The sequence below is a fragment of the Crassostrea angulata genome, chromosome 5 (genome assembly GCF_025612915.1).
Source record: "Crassostrea angulata isolate pt1a10 chromosome 5, ASM2561291v2, whole genome shotgun sequence".
NCBI classification, from domain to species: Eukaryota; Metazoa; Mollusca; class Bivalvia; order Ostreida; family Ostreidae; genus Magallana; species Magallana angulata.
The window spans coordinates 61,054,233-61,071,717 of NC_069115.1; the positions used below are offsets into that span (position 1 = coordinate 61,054,233).

Consider the following 17,485-nt stretch of genomic DNA (forward strand, 5'->3'; position numbering starts at 1 on the left):
TACATCTTCATTGGAGATCTGTAGTTATTCTAAATGCATGTATAAAATATATCTACATCATGTTGAGAGAGAGAGAGAGAGAGAGAGAGAGGGAGACAGACACACACACACACACACAGGGGAGATAACAGAAAGAGAAGAAAGAGATGGGAGTGGTGGATGGCTGATATTTAAGTGGTAGAGTGGTATTTAGGGGTAGGATGACAAAGTGTTCGATACACCCCCCCCCCCCCCCCCCCCTCTCAAACTGTCAGATACTCACAGTGATGTACTGGGGTGAGAAGCCTGTCACGCCCCCAGCTGATATGTTCCACAGATTTTGATTGATCTGTTGTAATTTTTTTGCTTCCTTTTCTTTTTGTGTGTCTGCAAATTTTACAACTACAGGTGAAGAGCAGCCCTGTAAAACAAGATTAAAACCTTGATCCCTGAATGTGTCATCAGCAAGGTACAACATGAAGCATTCAAACGATCTAAGCTTATTGTTGATTGATGATTTGTGATGTGAAGTTACAACAATCGCTCAATTCTTAGTATCTCCAAGCATACAATCTTTATGTCATTTAAAAACATTCAGTATAAAGAAAAATTAATTCAAAAAATATTTAAAATGTTAAAGAAAGCAAGCATCTTGATTTTCCTCAACATATGCTTTATAAATCTTAACATTAAGTTCGTTGCTAATCACATGGTACATGCATGGTTACCCCCTTTGTGGGGCCTATGATGGGGTTGCCCCCTTTGTGATGCCCCCATTGCACCTTATTGTTCTTACCTCCATGGTCTGTGAGTGATGCATGTTCTTTATGGCATTCAATGCCGACTGTCTGTTGGCGTACGTCACAAACGCACAACCTGCAACATTTAAATGAAATATTAAGTTTGGTAAGATTACTTGCTTGGAGTCCATACATCCCCTGTGTCTGACGTATCAGCTTAACTATTACAGACCTTGTGGTACAAGGCTGAAGCGACACTAGTTAAATGATACACTAAGTTTTAGTTGACCTCCAAATCAAAAAGGGGAACTGTAATGTCAGCTCTTCACATACAAATTGAGATTTATTACACAATAACCTAGAGAGAGATTTATCATATTTCTTAATAACCATTTTACTCCATGGCAAACAAGTATGGATAGAGACATGGACTCAACATCACATGACACTTGTTGCTGACGATGTTGATTAAGTTACTTCACGCTCTGGATTCCGACATTTTCCTACCTCTACTCTGGCCGTTCTGGTCCCTTAATATCGTACAGTCTTCTATGGAACCAAATGGGGCAAACATCATTTTGACATCACTCTCTGAACACTTCTTGGAAATCATTCCAACAAACAACTTTCTCTCCTCTATAAATAAAATTTGAGAGAAAACTTGATTAGTAAAAATGACTGGTATAACCCCAGAGGTCAAGTGTTACAGCACAGATCTGTGGCCTCGAAGATCGGATGATGTTCAATCATGCAAAGTCTGCCATTCTCACACATTAACTAGAATTTCCTCTATCAGATTTTATGATATATATAGTCTAGGGTCTGAATCATGCATGTAGTTAATGAATTTGTAATCCACATTCCAGCTTTAATTTCTGGGTGTTGAGTTTTACCTGAATAAACCTCAGACAGAATTTTCGCTTTGATATATTACTTTCTTGTGCAACATTACCTGCACAAATATTGTATATTTATGAGTAGCCCAGATATCTTCAACTAGAGCTATGACAAAGATGGACATGTTAGCAACAGATAAATGGGGTGTTCTTCATTGAGAAATTTTTATACAAAACTTTTGGGACTAATGTCTCATTCACAAGAGAATAAATTCCAGGGGAGCTTTTCCAGCCTTCAGTCTTATAGGCTCTGACTTTTTGATTTAATCAGCTGATTGCGTGAGGTTTTCCTCTCATGCTGTATCTTACAGTTATGCTTGTTTTTAGATGTTTGTACAAGACAGGTGAGGAAATAAAACCACGTCTGGGAGTTTAAGTTCACAGAGTACAGAAATCCAAACTCCCATACACAAATACTAGGAATTCGCTTATTTTGATCACTATAAAGTGCCTCAGATACCTCATCAATAGAAAACAACTCAGATTTGTATATCATTACAGTTTAAATCTTCTGATAATACTTCATTCCAACATTGTATATACCGGTACCATTATTTTTCCATTTAAAACCTGCTCTCTAAAATTTTGTACATCTGCAAAGTCACAGTTTAATAAAGTAATGAACGTAAATAATTACAATAAAAGACACCTGGAATTCGCTATTAAAATACTCTCAGATATTTATTACAGAACACAGACATCTGTTTTTAAATAACACCTCATAATACAGTGTGGAAACACTAACAGAACTCAGAAAAATAAATGTTCTTTTAGCTGCAACTAAAGACAATTTGAAATTCAATGGATGCAGAGTTTTGTAGATATTAATTAATTATACTGTTGATTCCTAATTAAAGCAAGGAATTAGTATCCGCGTAAAATCGCCAGTAATACATCTCGTGGATTCTAAAATCTTGCTTTTATTTTTCATACGGATATAAACTAAATGAAATTTTTTTTTTACTATGATACAAATTCGGCATTTGCGATAACAGAACTCAGAAAAATAATTATTCATCAAGCTGCAACTAAAGACAATTTAAAATTCAATGGATGCAGAGTTTTTGTTAGATTTATACTGTAGATTCCTTAAACACATGGAATTAATATCTGCATAAAATCCCGAGTAGCACATCTCATGGATTCTAAAATCTTGCTTTTATTTTTCAGATGGATATAAACTATATGACACTATGATACAAATTCGGCATTTGTGATTTTATATTCTCGCAATTTAATGCAAAATGTTTGAATCGCTGAATTATACGTACTCGGATAAATTAAGGAATCTACAGTACCCTCCCTGTTATTTATAACAAGGTCTGGGATGCAGTGTTTTTGGTAGATATTATAACCCCCCACCCACCCCCCATTTATGACTAGGTTGTGGTCACTTAGTGTACACTTACCGTTCCTTTTCTCACTGTCGGCTGGTTTCATCTGTATAGGGTGATGCATCTATTGCAGAAAAGAAAAAAATAACCCATAAAAATACAGTATATTTTTAGTAATCATACCAGTAATATCTGAATACAATTAGGGTTATATGATTAAGGTTATTTTCATACTTCATTAACTATATTAAACAGTAAATAATCAGAAATTCTAAGGACAAAGGACTAGAGGTCAGAGAAAATTCAGGAGAAGTGTAAACCTGGTGACACGGGAAACCCTGTGATTGGAAATTCCTTGCTGAGCTGCCAACATTTGAAAATTAAAAACAGTAAGGTGGGTTTTTTTTATATGTTGCTTTACTTCTTTTTCTCCCTGTTTGAAATGTTTAGTTATTGCAAATGCAAAAATTGGCCTTATAAAGGCGAAACGAGTTACAAGCAAGCATTGTTGAGATTAGGACTATATGTATTATAACAGTAAAACTGTACACAAAAAGATAGGAAAATTCCGGATTTCAAAACTATGATTGAAAAAAAAAACGAAATCAGAAGAATAAAAATAGAAATTGTAAGGTGTATTTTAGTCGCTAATTTCGTAAGTCTTACACCAAAATCGTAAGGGTTGGATGCTCTGTCCTTGTAATATGAACTCAGAGAATTCAAAGAGAAGCAGAGGACTTTCATAGTCATGATCTATAAAAAGTTGAAAGACATTCCCAAAAATATGTAGAGAGAAACAATTGAACTGATGTGTATTTTTCCCAGTGGTATTGTTGGAATTTCAGCTAATTCTCCGGATCAGGAGAAGTAGGTACAGACTACGACACCTGTCTGAATCCAAGGCCAGTTACCTGAGAACAACATAACGAGGTGATAATTATCATCAATAAAACAGGGGCTGATTTGTGAGGGGTGGCGGCTGCTTGATCTATGAGGGGTGGTCAGGCAAGGCAGCAGTCTATCCTCTGCATTATTGATCTCCCCTCATTGTCAGTTATTACAGACTGACAACATAAGGGGGATTATCTACCATTACTGGTCAGGAACCTTGGGGGATTCCCCACAATCAGGACCCGGCTCAGATCTAATTAAAACACGATATAGACAGGTACTGAAAATTTCATGATGCAGCAATGAGCTGTCAATCTTAGGAAGGGGTCTGAATGTGATATACACCAGTAGAAATCAACATCCAGGGAGACGGGCATATCCCAATTATCACAGGTAGAAGACAGGTATACCCGAGTTCCTGAAGCCTCAGGTAAAATGATATACATGAAATCATAGAAACCTTGCACTAATACCCAAATTCATACCTCAAGTAGACCATTGTACACAAGTTATTAAACCATAGAAACCTTGCACTAATAATCAGATTTATTCTACAAATTACTTATGATATCATAACGTCAGTGACAGGTAAAGCCTAGGAGCTGAAGTGTTATTTTGACTATTGATTAAGTATACGAATGTGGAACAAAACGCCAATGCTAAAACTGTAAAGGGCAGCTGCCATTTGATAGATTGAGGAATTCCTAGATTTTGTAACACATAAATACAACTATAATGTGGAATTCCTACAGTTCATATCATTACACATAAAAACAAGTCTAGTGCGACCCTAAATCCCTAAATCGGCAGTCACAAGAACACATAATCACACCGGCGCCTTTGTTGTGGTGACCGACGATAGACATAAATAAATCAGATGATTTTACTGCATTGACCCCCCCCATCATACTCAAGGAATGGAAGAAGTGGATTCTGATGATGTCCTTGATTTAGTATGAGAAGCTGTGGTGAATGTGGATAGGAATTCCCTCCGACCCATCATCTGGTACTAGTAGGATGCCCACTGACAGCGGAATCCCCATCATGTCAAAGCAAGGCTCAGTTTATACCCATCATGTCGTCTTTGGTCGGAATTTGTACAGAGTTGTCAGTGCAGAGTACTCTGGTATGTAAGTAGATCTACGACAACACACCAAGGTACTAATGACAAAAACGGCAGATACTGATGACAAACACTGCAGCAATGCTAGGCAGCTCCACTGCAGTGTCTTCAGCATACATAACATTCTCTTTCAAGAAACTTTGGGAAACTCAGAGACACATACTCTATAAAGGGTTATTTTTGCCCAATGTATTTTTTTCTCCCTTGTAAACTTGCAAATTGTTTTGCCCTGTTTGAATTTTCCCAAACACCACTGTGTTAGAAGAGAGATCATTTGAGACATTTGAATTCATCCAGTCCTAGATTCGACCATTGACAACAAGGGCAAAAGGGACCAAAATAAAACAGGGGCAAATATTTCCTTGTATCCAGTACTTAACATACTTATTCCACCACCCCTGTCATCAGTCCTCCATACAATGGGGGCGGGGAAGGTTTGCTAATATATAACTATAATGCATGTTACTCCATCATCACCAGATTAGCATAGCTGAGTTAGATTCTAATTTTTGAACTATCTAGTTAACATTCTAGAACATTTTCAGGTGAGGGATGGGTTTACATAAAAAGACATTTGATTCAAGGCAATGGTTTAGTTTAATGACTCTATATAGTAACCTTGAGATTGACCTATTGTCGAGGACTAACTATACAGGTGACCAGAAAATTGTAGCGTTATCTGTTTTGTTCCACCTACACACCAACAGTCCTGATTAGTCACGACCTGGTACCAGCAATGGGGGACAAAATGTCTAAAATATTAACAGAGACTGGTGAAATTATTATCAACAGTAAAATAGTAGAAGTACTGACTAACAAAATACAGAGACTGGGGAAAGTACTGCAGAGGTTCTAGTACTAGAGGATAAGTTAATACTCCCATACTACAAAAAACCAGAGACGGGAAAGTACTGACATTACAATACTAAAGATACTAAAGGATAGCTAATTCATATCATGGACCAGTTTTAGGACAGTCCACTAGCTGTAGCATAAGACCCATCAGCTTGTCTCTTTGGCCCTTAGAAAAGCATCTAAAACAAGAAAAGTGTGACAAAGTTGATTGTATAACAGATTAGCCACAGTAAGGTATTGATTTTTGTTTTTCAATCATTTGAAGTACAAACCCTGAATAAAGATCAAATCACGGCCTATGACAAAAGTATGTACTTAAAGATTACAGGACCGTTGCCTGTGTTACCAAGGAAACCAGTCCATTCTGATACAGTGATCTGTCCATTGTGAAACCAATAGTGATTCAATGATACGACCCCCACATTATAAGAGGATCTAATTTATTACTTTAACTTATCCCATATCCTCTTTATTTATGAGAAAACTATAAATGATGCTTTCTTCCTCTTTCACATACTTTGAAGCAACAGAGAATGGCAAAACACCACTACGTAGAGACCAATAACGACTGAGACTTTGTACATCCTAGTAATGTCTGAAGTCAGAACCCAGGACCGGGGATGTGACATACGGCCAGTGATGTAATCATTATGTAACAGCTGATGGCCGGTGATGTAATAATGTAACAGCTGATGGCCAGTGATGTAATAATGTAACAGCTGATGTCCAATCACCATCACTGACAGTGTGCCAGATTTCCCTACATCAATAGCCGTACTTTACAGCACAGTTCATGAGAGAGAGGTTATACTACTTTAATTTGAATCCCTCTGTAACCATCAGCCATTCTAGAGACATCAAAGTGCCATTAGTCTTGTGAGAATTTGACAAAGTTTGAAGACGCTGCAATATTAAAAGACAAAAATCTTTGACAGTTTTTCTCTCTTGTTTCCTAAGAAAGTGCGGCGTTATTGCGGTGTTAATTTTTTCCAAATGAATTGCGTATTCAGTGACAGGCATGGAAACATTTTGTTATGATGAAATGACAGTTTTTCTTGGGGGTGAGGATTTTCAATTAACACGGCAGTGACAGGCACTTTCCATCAATTTCTCCAGTCATCAACTCCTGGGTAATTCATTTCTCCATCAATACGACCAATGGTTGTCTCTATACCATTCAATATGTCCGTGTTTAAAGAGAACACAAGATATCTGACAGTCCATCAATAAGTCATAGTCCTGCCTGTTTAATTTACGCTATCATGCTACTTATCTCCTCTTTATGGCCTTGATAACTCAGCCTCCTCATGATACACGCGTACCTGTCTACCTCAGACAATGATAGCACTAAGCAGCCATCATTACTGGACAGAACTGATTCCTTACTTCAATTACTCTGACCCTCGTCTACTTATTCACTTAAAATCAAACAAGAATTCAGAAACCCTTAAGTGGTTCAGTTGATATACATTCACTTGGATATACGACCTTGACCCTTACAGACTTTAACCTCTAACCTTCCCATCATCATCAGAACTTGACCTCAGACACATTGTTTAACAAGCGTTGACTGGCACTCACCCCACTCATTGTTTTGATATTGTGCAGTGCATTCTGAGCGTCTAAGGCGGCTTTCCTTGTGTAGAATGTGACAAAACAGCATCCTGTAAATAGACAAAGAAGCAATGATTAATTAACAGTCCGTTGATTAATTAACAGTCCGTTGATTAATTAACAGTTCGTATCAGTCACTCAACAGGGAAAACTTAAAGTTAGACAGGACCAAGAAATTGCAAAGAGGAATTTTGATATGCGTTTTTATATCTTTCATTTCTCTGTGAAACAGGGTGTCAGGGAATCCTCATAAATCTAAAATTGATATTTCTTTGGTAACTAAGGCAATATGGAGAGACCTGTGTATATAGAGATTAAGACCCAAGTCAAAGTGCCAACTAGACATCGCATTTGTTTGCCACATTGTATCTTATAAGTTATTGTATTTCTATATATGTATATTCTTTTTAATAATTGGAAAACTTATAATATTACACTACATGGTTCCCTTAAAAACAATGCTTGACCTTTTAAACTAATAAATAAAAGATGTATGATATGATATATACTGTGCATTGCACCGATTCCCTTCAAATTATCATATTGGGCGTATCGAACTGGTTTATGACACAATATGGCATACATTTATATGATACAAATTATCATATTGGAGCTATTGAGCTGGTGTACACATGAAACTGTAGGGTATATATTAACTTAATATTAAACTGGTTTCTATTGAATAATTTTTTTGAGGCATTGAACTAGTACTATATTTTGTAACTCACACAATATCACAAAATAATATCAAACTGGTTCCCATCAAATTATTGTTGGTAAAACCTACGAAATATGGTATTAAACTCATCCCCTTTAATTGACTGTAAATACAACTTCAAGTTTATTGAATCCTTTTGAACTGACCATATAGACAATTCATTAATGTATGGCATTCTGTCCATTCATGTATGACATATGAATTTAGCCTCTATACTCTATATGTGTCCCTCTGTAACTACTAGTGGTGTGCAATCATAATGGACCCCCCCCCCCTCCACACACACACTGGCTGGCTTATTATGGTAAAGTCATATTCTACTGAATGATGGCAGATTCTGGTCTACAATATCCAAAATATCAGGTTTAAAATCTTCACACTAGAAAGAAATTTCACAGGATAACATCTCCAACAGAGTTGTGGGAAACAAAGAGAATATCCATTATATCATTTCAATCAGATCAGAAGCTTTGTTTTAATTTGTTAACTATGGAATAATATGGTAAATAATGGGTCTAAACAGGTCTGCTGTGTGGGGTATGTGATAGTTCCTGAACAGAGATATCAAGGTGTTGGTGGGAGCGAGGGCTATTATAAACCTTTGTGCTTGGATATTTATTCTTTCAGGTAATTATTTAGATTGACTGATCCAGTTGATACCGTCAGGTACTGATCTGCTACACTACTACCTGTCAATCAGATTTCAGTCGACCATGTCGTAATAAATATTTTACCTCACACTTCAAAGTTACTTGTAAGCCAAGCTCCCTGATATAGTGTTAAATACAGATCAGCCAAAAACAATGGCCTAATCTCTGGAATATGAATGACTTGGGACAATTATGGATCGCATTGTTTAAATGCCCACTTAACAGTTCTTTTGTGAACCTGAGGAATTTCTGTTTCTGGTTGTCGGGGAGAACAATTGAATTGACACTTCCTTGGTTACCTAATGAAGAGACCGGTTGCCATGACGAGGCGTCAAACTAACACCCAGCATCAGCGATTTTGCCCGGGGATTAATTCTTCACACAGAGATAGAGCTTTAATCTCCAAAGCTTGCGGGGGGGGGGGGGGAGACGGGTATCACTGACTTAATGTGGCATCACGGCCCGGCTGTGATCTATCAACGATTGAAGCCGACATCTCAATGACAGTCAAACAGTTTATATCCTATAACTGCAGTATAAACGCCTACAGTCTCGCACCGTTGACAAGGTGAATTATTCTGTACAGGGACAACAGAGCGAGTATAGGAACGGGTATCCCTGGATGGTTTAACAGTGTGGTGGCACTGTCTTATTAGTAGCTCTATGATAGTTTATACTCATACTTACACATCATACAGGTGACTAGGCTATCAGGTACAAAAATCCCTTCGCCGCTTTAATGGACTGACCTGAGTTTGTGCTATGGGCTACAGCATTATGTGCATGTATGACCAAGAATCTAAGTTGGGGGCAACAATGGCACCCATCACTACTGTAATGTGTGTCTGAGCTATGGGCATGTGTCTGAGCTATAGGAAACAATGGAGCCCAACGCAACTGTAATATGTCTGAGCTATATGGGCATCTGTGTCTGAGCTATAGGCAACAATGGCACCCATCACTACTGTAATATGTCTGAGCTATATGGGCATCTGTGTCTGAGCTATAGGCAACAATGGAGCCCATCACTACTGTAATATATGTCTAAGCTATGGGCTTATAACAGACTGGGCGCTTCTTCACGTAGCCTCCATGGACCACTTCAATATTCTAGAATTGGTTACAACTCCACAGAGGTACAGTAATATACTGACCTCTGTCATTCATCCACTTGTAGAGACTCCCAATGAAAGTTTCCCCACAAAGGAGTTCCTATCATTGATTGCAGGGACTCGGTTGTTCTGTAACAGGGTTTCTGTTTTCTCTACCTGATAATAATATTCTGACTTTTCAGGTTGTACCCGATTCTACAGAACAGTTGCTGTGTTGACTTGAGATAAAGTCTGCTGGGCTGTTTACTCAGGGGTTGAAATATTCCAGGAAAACTCACTAGCCCAGGGGCTACTAGTCAGTAAAAAATTACTAGCCCAAAGCTCAAATCAGCTAGCCCAACCATTTTAAGATGCAAAATAAAAATACATGTATAACACAACTACTGCTGTTTATTTCATTTTGAAATGAATTCTTCTCAGAGACAACACATTTTATGTTTAAACTTTTTTCATATCATAATACAGTTCATATCATAATACAGTTCTGAGTTCTGATTTGCTAGCCCGATGGACTATCAGTTTGTAAAAATGAGCATGCCCGAGTTTTAAACTGACTAGCCCCGGGCATCGGGCTACCATATATTTCAACCCCTGTTACTAGTTCTCTCGGCCTATCTCACTCTGCCAGCAATGAACAGTCAATGATCCCCTGGCAGTGAGTTTTGCAAGGTCTGGACCAGGCTCTATATCCCTATCTACAGAGGATAGCCCCTGTATCACACTTAGGGATCTCCACATCATGGCCCCAGAGAATCCCAACTGTCAACATTAATCCTGTATTTTGTTGTAATCAGTACTTGGGGTCTGCAGTGCGTTTTTGATCATGGTGATTAGTATGCAGTAATCCAGCATTCTCTGCACACAGATGATAATGGCTTAATTTAGATGTCCCTGCAGAATGGGATGATCGGGCCTTACTGACGGTCTAACAGAGTCACACAATCAAATTAATGAAATAATGCTCCAGCCCCTATCACACCTCTCTATCTAATGGAATTTCCCTGCATCACTTTGTTCTGGGTACCAAAACACACACCACACTTAGAACAGTGAATGGTTTTCATCTCTCTCTCTCAGCTAATTGACAATTGAAATAATTACGTTTTATCGCCACTGCTGCAATGATCAGAAAATTTTGGGATCAGATACTCCCACCTAGATGTGTTTGATGCCTTGGTCCATACCACGTTCTCTTTACATAATTATTTCTAGTTCATTAAATAGCTTTGTTTGTAAAGCCAGAGACCAAGCTTTTAGTATTACTATTTTAAGATGAGTCTCATTACCATGTTCATTCCTCTAATTAATCTACCCCCTCAGTCTACTATCTTTACAGAGTTATGCCCCTTGGATGAGCTGCTTTTGACCTTAAAGTTGCCTGATTTTGCTCTAGCTATGATTTGTACTGTATAGTTGTGTTTAACCCACCTTTGCTCTGGCCTGTGGCTTTGTCACGGAGAACATTCAGTTGATAAACTGCTCCAAATTCTTCAAACATTTTCCGGAGATCATTTTCGTCCATGGAGCGCGGGATTTGACCGACGAACATTTTAATGGCGTCTGGGTCGGGCTCCGATTTCTGGACTTGACCATTCATACTTCTGTAAAATAAAAACAAGAGAATTCATAAGGCTTGATGTTACATTTATCATTCTATCACCTACAGTTCTCTTTATATCCAGCTCAATGAAGCACTTCACTCAACATATTGCTTCATATACAATTCATTGGGTTTTTAAAATAATAAATTTCAACTGTACATATTTCACTTGTTTACTTCATGCAAAATATGAAAAATTGTCACATCATTTATTATTACATGCACTTTTTCTTTTGTCTTTTAATTTAAAAATCAAGAGATTCAAAATAACATTCACACACTGTATAAAAAGCCACACGCTTATAGAATTTGGAAATTTTCTTCAGTTCATCATAGAGGTATTTTACAAATTTTCTTTTTTTGCAAAGTATAGTAAGTTTAGTTCCAACATTAATTCTTATGGTTCAATCCCCTTGAATTTTTGGAATTAATTTAGAAATAAAAACATCCTTCCCCCCAAATTTTGATCAACATTCAACGATCAAATATCTAAGAGCCTGACACAGTGGGGACTCGTTTGTTTCTCGACTGAAATTCTTTTACCCTCCATCGGCACCTTTTTTCAATAAAACACAATAACAGAGATTGGATCCATTCAAACAGCCAGACCAGATCTCAACAGGGCTTTATCCCTTATCTCCTCTGTTTAAATGAAGATGTACAAGATAGCAGAATATAAAGAACTGATCCATGGTTTGTTTTAAAACTTTTTGAGTATCATTAAATAAATTGATAGGGCCTTAAGTTTTAGAATGATTGAGATAATATAGCCTTCTCTCCACTCTGCCAAAGATTACTGCTCTTCTCTAGCTGTAAGGTGTGTGGAAATGAAATAAAGCGCATCCTTGCATTGCTAGCAGGCCAAACTAAGAGTGTACTTAAAAACGTTTGAATTTGATCCTTTAATCTGCGTGGCTGCCTCCTGAGCTCCACATGCGCTATTTCCCGCGCTCTGTGTGCGCTCCGTTTCTCTCCGTGTGAGCACCCTTTATGTTCCTTTGGACCGGCTGGTGGTTAAGAAATAGGGGCCTTCATAATTTGCCGACTTAATTTTTTTTTGCTTCAAACTCACCCAGCGATGAAATGTCTACTAATTATGAGTTCATTTCATGTAAAGCCAGTGGATTCCTCTACAACATCAGTTTGTTTAATGATTGCGATCATTTTCAAAAGACTGCTCCCCAAGTGAGCCATATAGCTGAAACATGAACATGCTATAATGTCCGTCTTGGAACAACGCACCAGCCATGATCTAGAAAAATGATGTTTAGTAAAGTTTAGTAAAGCCCAATTCTGAACAGGTCTACAGACAGCCAACAGTCATCACTAAGCTTTTCTTCTAGGACCACAGAGGCAGAGTTTATACTGCTACTTTCCATTTCATTGAATTGCTAATCTATTTTTTATTCCCTAGTTTAATAATTGCATATTATATTAACTCAATTTCATCTTAAATGTTAAATTTCTTTCAAGGCAATGATTAATCATGTTTAAATATAAGAAATAAAATTAGTCAAATAGTGTCCCTGGAGATAATAACATGAAGATTTGAATAGAATTTATGAAGCCAGCTTATAACAACGTTTGTCATTGGAGTTTTTCTATCCTATCACATTGAGACAGTGTGCCACTTTGACTGTGTTTTGGGGTGATTCTGGACTTTTCCCGGGTGATTGGGATAAACGTGTGTACACAGTGATGTTCAGTCTCTATGATAGCCCAGGGTTATGACCGAAGTAATGACTTAATCAATAGAGGTCCTTTATATCACTTCATCATACAGCAATACAGGCAGGCCCTCATTAATTAAGTCTCACAATTAGATTGGATTTATGGTAATTTTCTACTTGATATTCCCCACAATTCACACTTATTTCCTGAAGTCTGGTCCCATAATTTTAGTGCTGAATATTAAGCATTGTATTGCCTGGGGGTATACATCTCCTAGTCTACACAATCGTACAACAATGTCTTTACCTTCCAAAACATAACGTAACATCCTGGGCTGTCGGCACATGATGAATATGTTTGAAATAATTGATACCGTCAAGATAACAATTGGGCAAAAAACTTCTATGTCAAGAATCTAAGATTGTGATGTCCCTGCTACATCACCATGACAACCTACAGCCATGGTTACCTGTCCAGCGACCCCCAAGATTCCTCCTGACATTAATTCAGTCTGACACAACTTCCTCGATTTATCATTCCACGTCACAATCCCCTGTTTCCCACAAACCATCTTACCTTGTGCCGATTTCCCCATCACTGTAACTGGACAGGCGCGATTTTTTCACACATCCTCCTTCCTGTTCGGAGTCCGACATCGCTCCGTGATATCCCAGAATGCTCCTGTCCTCAGCAGCCCCGATCCGTACAACCGGCTGCAATAGCATGTGTTCACAAAATGCACTTGGTGTAATTCACTACATAACTCCTCAGAAACTTTTTCCCTCCCTTTTGTATTTTTTTGTTCCGAGAGCAGTTCTTAATAGAAACCTCTTGTGTGATGCCGTATTAACCAACGAAAATTGGCATATTCAATTATTGAAATTCATAGCAGGAGTTCCCGAGTCATTTACATGATGTAGAGAGGAGCACTGCTCTCCAAGTTTTTATTGCATGATGGGAGGCTCTAGTAGAAGACATTGAGGTTGAGCTCTGTGGTCTATCTGTGGCCCTGAACCTCTAACACTACTACCACCACACTATCAGCTGTCTGGTCAGCTATCAGCGGTGAGGAGTGTCGTAACCCAGCACAGCACCGGCGGTCCTGTATCCACGGCTTCCAAACCAGCGCTAATAATTTATCTAATCAAAGTGAACTTGTTTTTATTCCATGGGATAATTATAGCTTTGTATACCATTCCTGCAACAATTGATTATTTATCAGCTTTTAACAGTCACACACATTCAAGCCTTCCCTAGTAGCATGGTAACATATCAATAATTCTGTGTCATCTGTAATCAAATGCAGGTACTACTTAGTACAAATATTCAACCTGCAATTCACTTGTAATAGGTACAGCATCAAAGATAATCAACCGGCCCTACAAAACATGCAAAAACACCACCTCAGAAAACTCCGCAGCAAAAATGATTTTTATTGTATCTCTCCGACAACTGATAAATGTACTAGGTAGAGATCTTAATGAAAATGCCTAATAATGAACAGCCAGATTGCTAGATCTGCCTTGTCTCTGGATCTGATGAATGGAGATTAAATGTAAGACCTTCAAGTAAAGAATTAAAACAACATCATTAAAGAAATGAAATGTTAGCAATGATTCTGTCCTTCATCACGATGTTCGTCCCTCAAAACGGGAGATCACTCCGCAGAACATTTCCCCCTGCTTTAGCCTCTCGCATTCTTCCGACCTAGGTCTTTCGGTGCCACTGTCGAGTTCATTAAAGTGTTTGTATGTGGTAACATTAAAATACAAACAGTAAGAGGTTCCCTTAATTAATGTGATCACTAACAAACATTAGCACCAAGCTGTCTTATTCCTCTGAAGAGCTTGCAAGGTTTTTGCGATGTTAGAACAAGAAGTGTGTTTCCTTTTCCTTTGTCTTTATGAGGAGTTAATCCTATCAAACATAGAGCTCGTCTCTTTTCCTTTCTGCCTGATCTAAGAGTCATGGCCTCCTTTGCTGTAAGCATCAGACATTCAGGATACACAGTCTTGTAGACTGATTTAATCGTACTACAAGTGCCAACAAAACAATACACACTTCTCATACCATTAGGGTTTTTTTGAGGGATATAATCTAATTCAAATTCTGGGTCAAATTGTTCTCAATTTCCGTCCTTAAATCTTCCTCTCTTTTTTAACAGACTTTTTTGGGATACTTGAGCCTGTTACATTTATCAGAGACCTACAGTGCAGGGAATTATAAAAGTTGAAATAATTATCTGAGTGACTTCTTATCATCTACTGTCCTTAGTCCATCCTACACAGTCCGACTTCTAGTCACTCCCTTTACTTTTTTATCTTGAGGTCCTTATGGTTACCGATGCCCACCATTAAATTAATAAGGCTCAATATTTGGGGGCCATTTTTAGACTACATTAATCTCCTTGAAGAAAAGAGCTCTGATTAAAAATGAAGGAAATCATTCAAATTTTAACGCTCAAATATTGAATATAGTTAACTGCTTAGATAATAAAATCTAATACTTTAAGACAGATCTGACGGTTAATTTGATGACTATCTAGTCTACATAGAGTGTGATTGTGGTCATTTATGACAAAGCTCTACATCGGCCACTATTTCATGCAATGGACCAGTCTGTAGAACATCCTCATGCTGTGGTTAGTTCCTAGGGATCTGGTATTCTGAGAATTCCAGACACAACAAATCTGTTTTATCATTTGGTCCGCTTAGATCCAGGGCAGTCCGAGCTGTTTTATAACCAAGGGAGTCGTGAAACACCACGACACAGAGAAATAAAACAACTTGATGACACCTGAGGCTGTTACCTGTGGCTGTTACCTGAAGGTGTCCACTAGCGGTGCGACCCTCATACTGTAGACTGAGTTTCACTACCTGTACTTCATAACAGCCCCCCCCCCCCCCCATCTCAACCCTCAGACCTCAAAATCAAAATCAAACTTGTCAGTCCAACCTACAAGATAGAACCTCACTGAATCCCTACACTGCACAAGTTTACTGAATCAAGATAATGGTCTGTCTGTCTGTAGTAAGCAAGTGTCTGTCTGTGTGTGTTAATTCATGCACATACTTTCGTATATTTAACAGTTTTTGTATAACATTGTAGCGTTGATAAATATTTGTGAAATGATAGGTTTACATCTGGTGTATCATACAATCATTTTGAGGTTTTTTACAGGTGGCACTCTGTATGGCAAGCCTCTGTGGTCTAACTAGTCAGAGCGATGTACATCACTTTGTTTATTTCTGTAACATATTGAATGGATGATGAAGACAGATTATAAAAGTCAGAATAAAAATAAAAACGACTACCAATCAAACATGAAAACAATTCCATGTTAACATTGCAAGAAGCCTTTCCCCTTATAAATGTGACAACTGGTGCAAGCTTTTGTTAAGCCTAGTCAACACAGCATGAAACTTTGTTTTTCTATCTGCTAAAAACACTTTCACAATGTCTTAAACACAAAATGAAACTCTCTCTCTCACTCTCTCTCTGTCTGATTAGCCTTGTATTTGATTTTTCTCTATCATTCATGTCTGATTAGCCTTGTATTTTAGTCTCTCTCTCTCTCTCTCTCTCTCTCTCTCAGAACTCTAAGACCCCCTCCCATCCTACAAAAAATAAATAAATCAAATAATGAAAGAGAGAGAAAAACAGTACTAAAAACTAACCATTTAAGCATCTTATTTCTTGGTTACCCCAAGGTTGCACTGAATGACCACCCCACCCTATATCTAAACAAAATACAGGTGCATTACAGGTGGGTGCAGGTGAAAGCTACAGAATTACAGAGGAGTGAGTCTCGCCCCGATTCCTAATCCCCAGCTTTTGGTTCTTTCTGCCGTCGTGTTTCTGTGCAGTGGCAGCATGTTTACACATTTTGGGAGACTCGCACAGAATCTCAGTACTAAGTGAAGGTGACAGACAGCCCCACTAAAAATGGCGGACTGAATCAGTGAAATGTGATGTTACCTCTGCACTGACAAACTGACACAGCGTAGTGCACATTCTGCCTGATGGTTCCATCATGAACACCACTATATTTAGCACCAACCTATTTCAGCTACTAGATCTGAATACTAATATCTTTTTTTGTTCCATAAATAATTGTATAACAGGTTGCGCTCTATAAAGGCTGGTATGTCCAATACTGTGCTGACTAGCTTCTATCTGCCTATTACTGATCCTCCATTGTCCAGACCACTTCTAACATAAGGACTTGAGTCTATCGACAAAAAATGTACACAGGACGTCACTGGTGATCCCTTAGACTTCTTGTCAGTATAAGTAGCAGAT

The 17,485-nt window shown here is 38.1% G+C and overlaps 1 protein-coding gene across 12 annotated transcripts in view; it reads right to left on the minus strand.

Annotated features, from left to right (window-relative positions):
* LOC128183066 (CUGBP Elav-like family member 2) overlaps positions 1-17,485 on the minus strand; it is a 37,812-nt gene that overhangs the window by 15,021 nt on the left and 5,306 nt on the right. For 5 of the 12 annotated variants that reach the window (XM_052851903.1, XM_052851908.1, XM_052851905.1 and 2 more), the window contains 6 exons: positions 11,341-11,513; positions 7,400-7,482; positions 3,025-3,073; positions 1,227-1,355; positions 776-855; positions 263-400 (listed from right to left, as the gene is read on the minus strand). In XM_052851903.1, coding sequence (XP_052707863.1) covers positions 263-400; positions 776-855; positions 1,227-1,355; positions 3,025-3,073; positions 7,400-7,482; positions 11,341-11,513 — 652 coding nt within the window. Of the gene's footprint in view, positions 1-262; positions 401-775; positions 856-1,226; positions 1,356-3,024; positions 3,074-7,399; positions 7,483-11,340; positions 11,514-11,793; positions 12,732-13,759; positions 15,328-17,485 lie in introns of those variants that run through there. The other 7 variants (XM_052851911.1, XM_052851899.1, XM_052851901.1 and 4 more) reach the window with 7 other exon arrangements.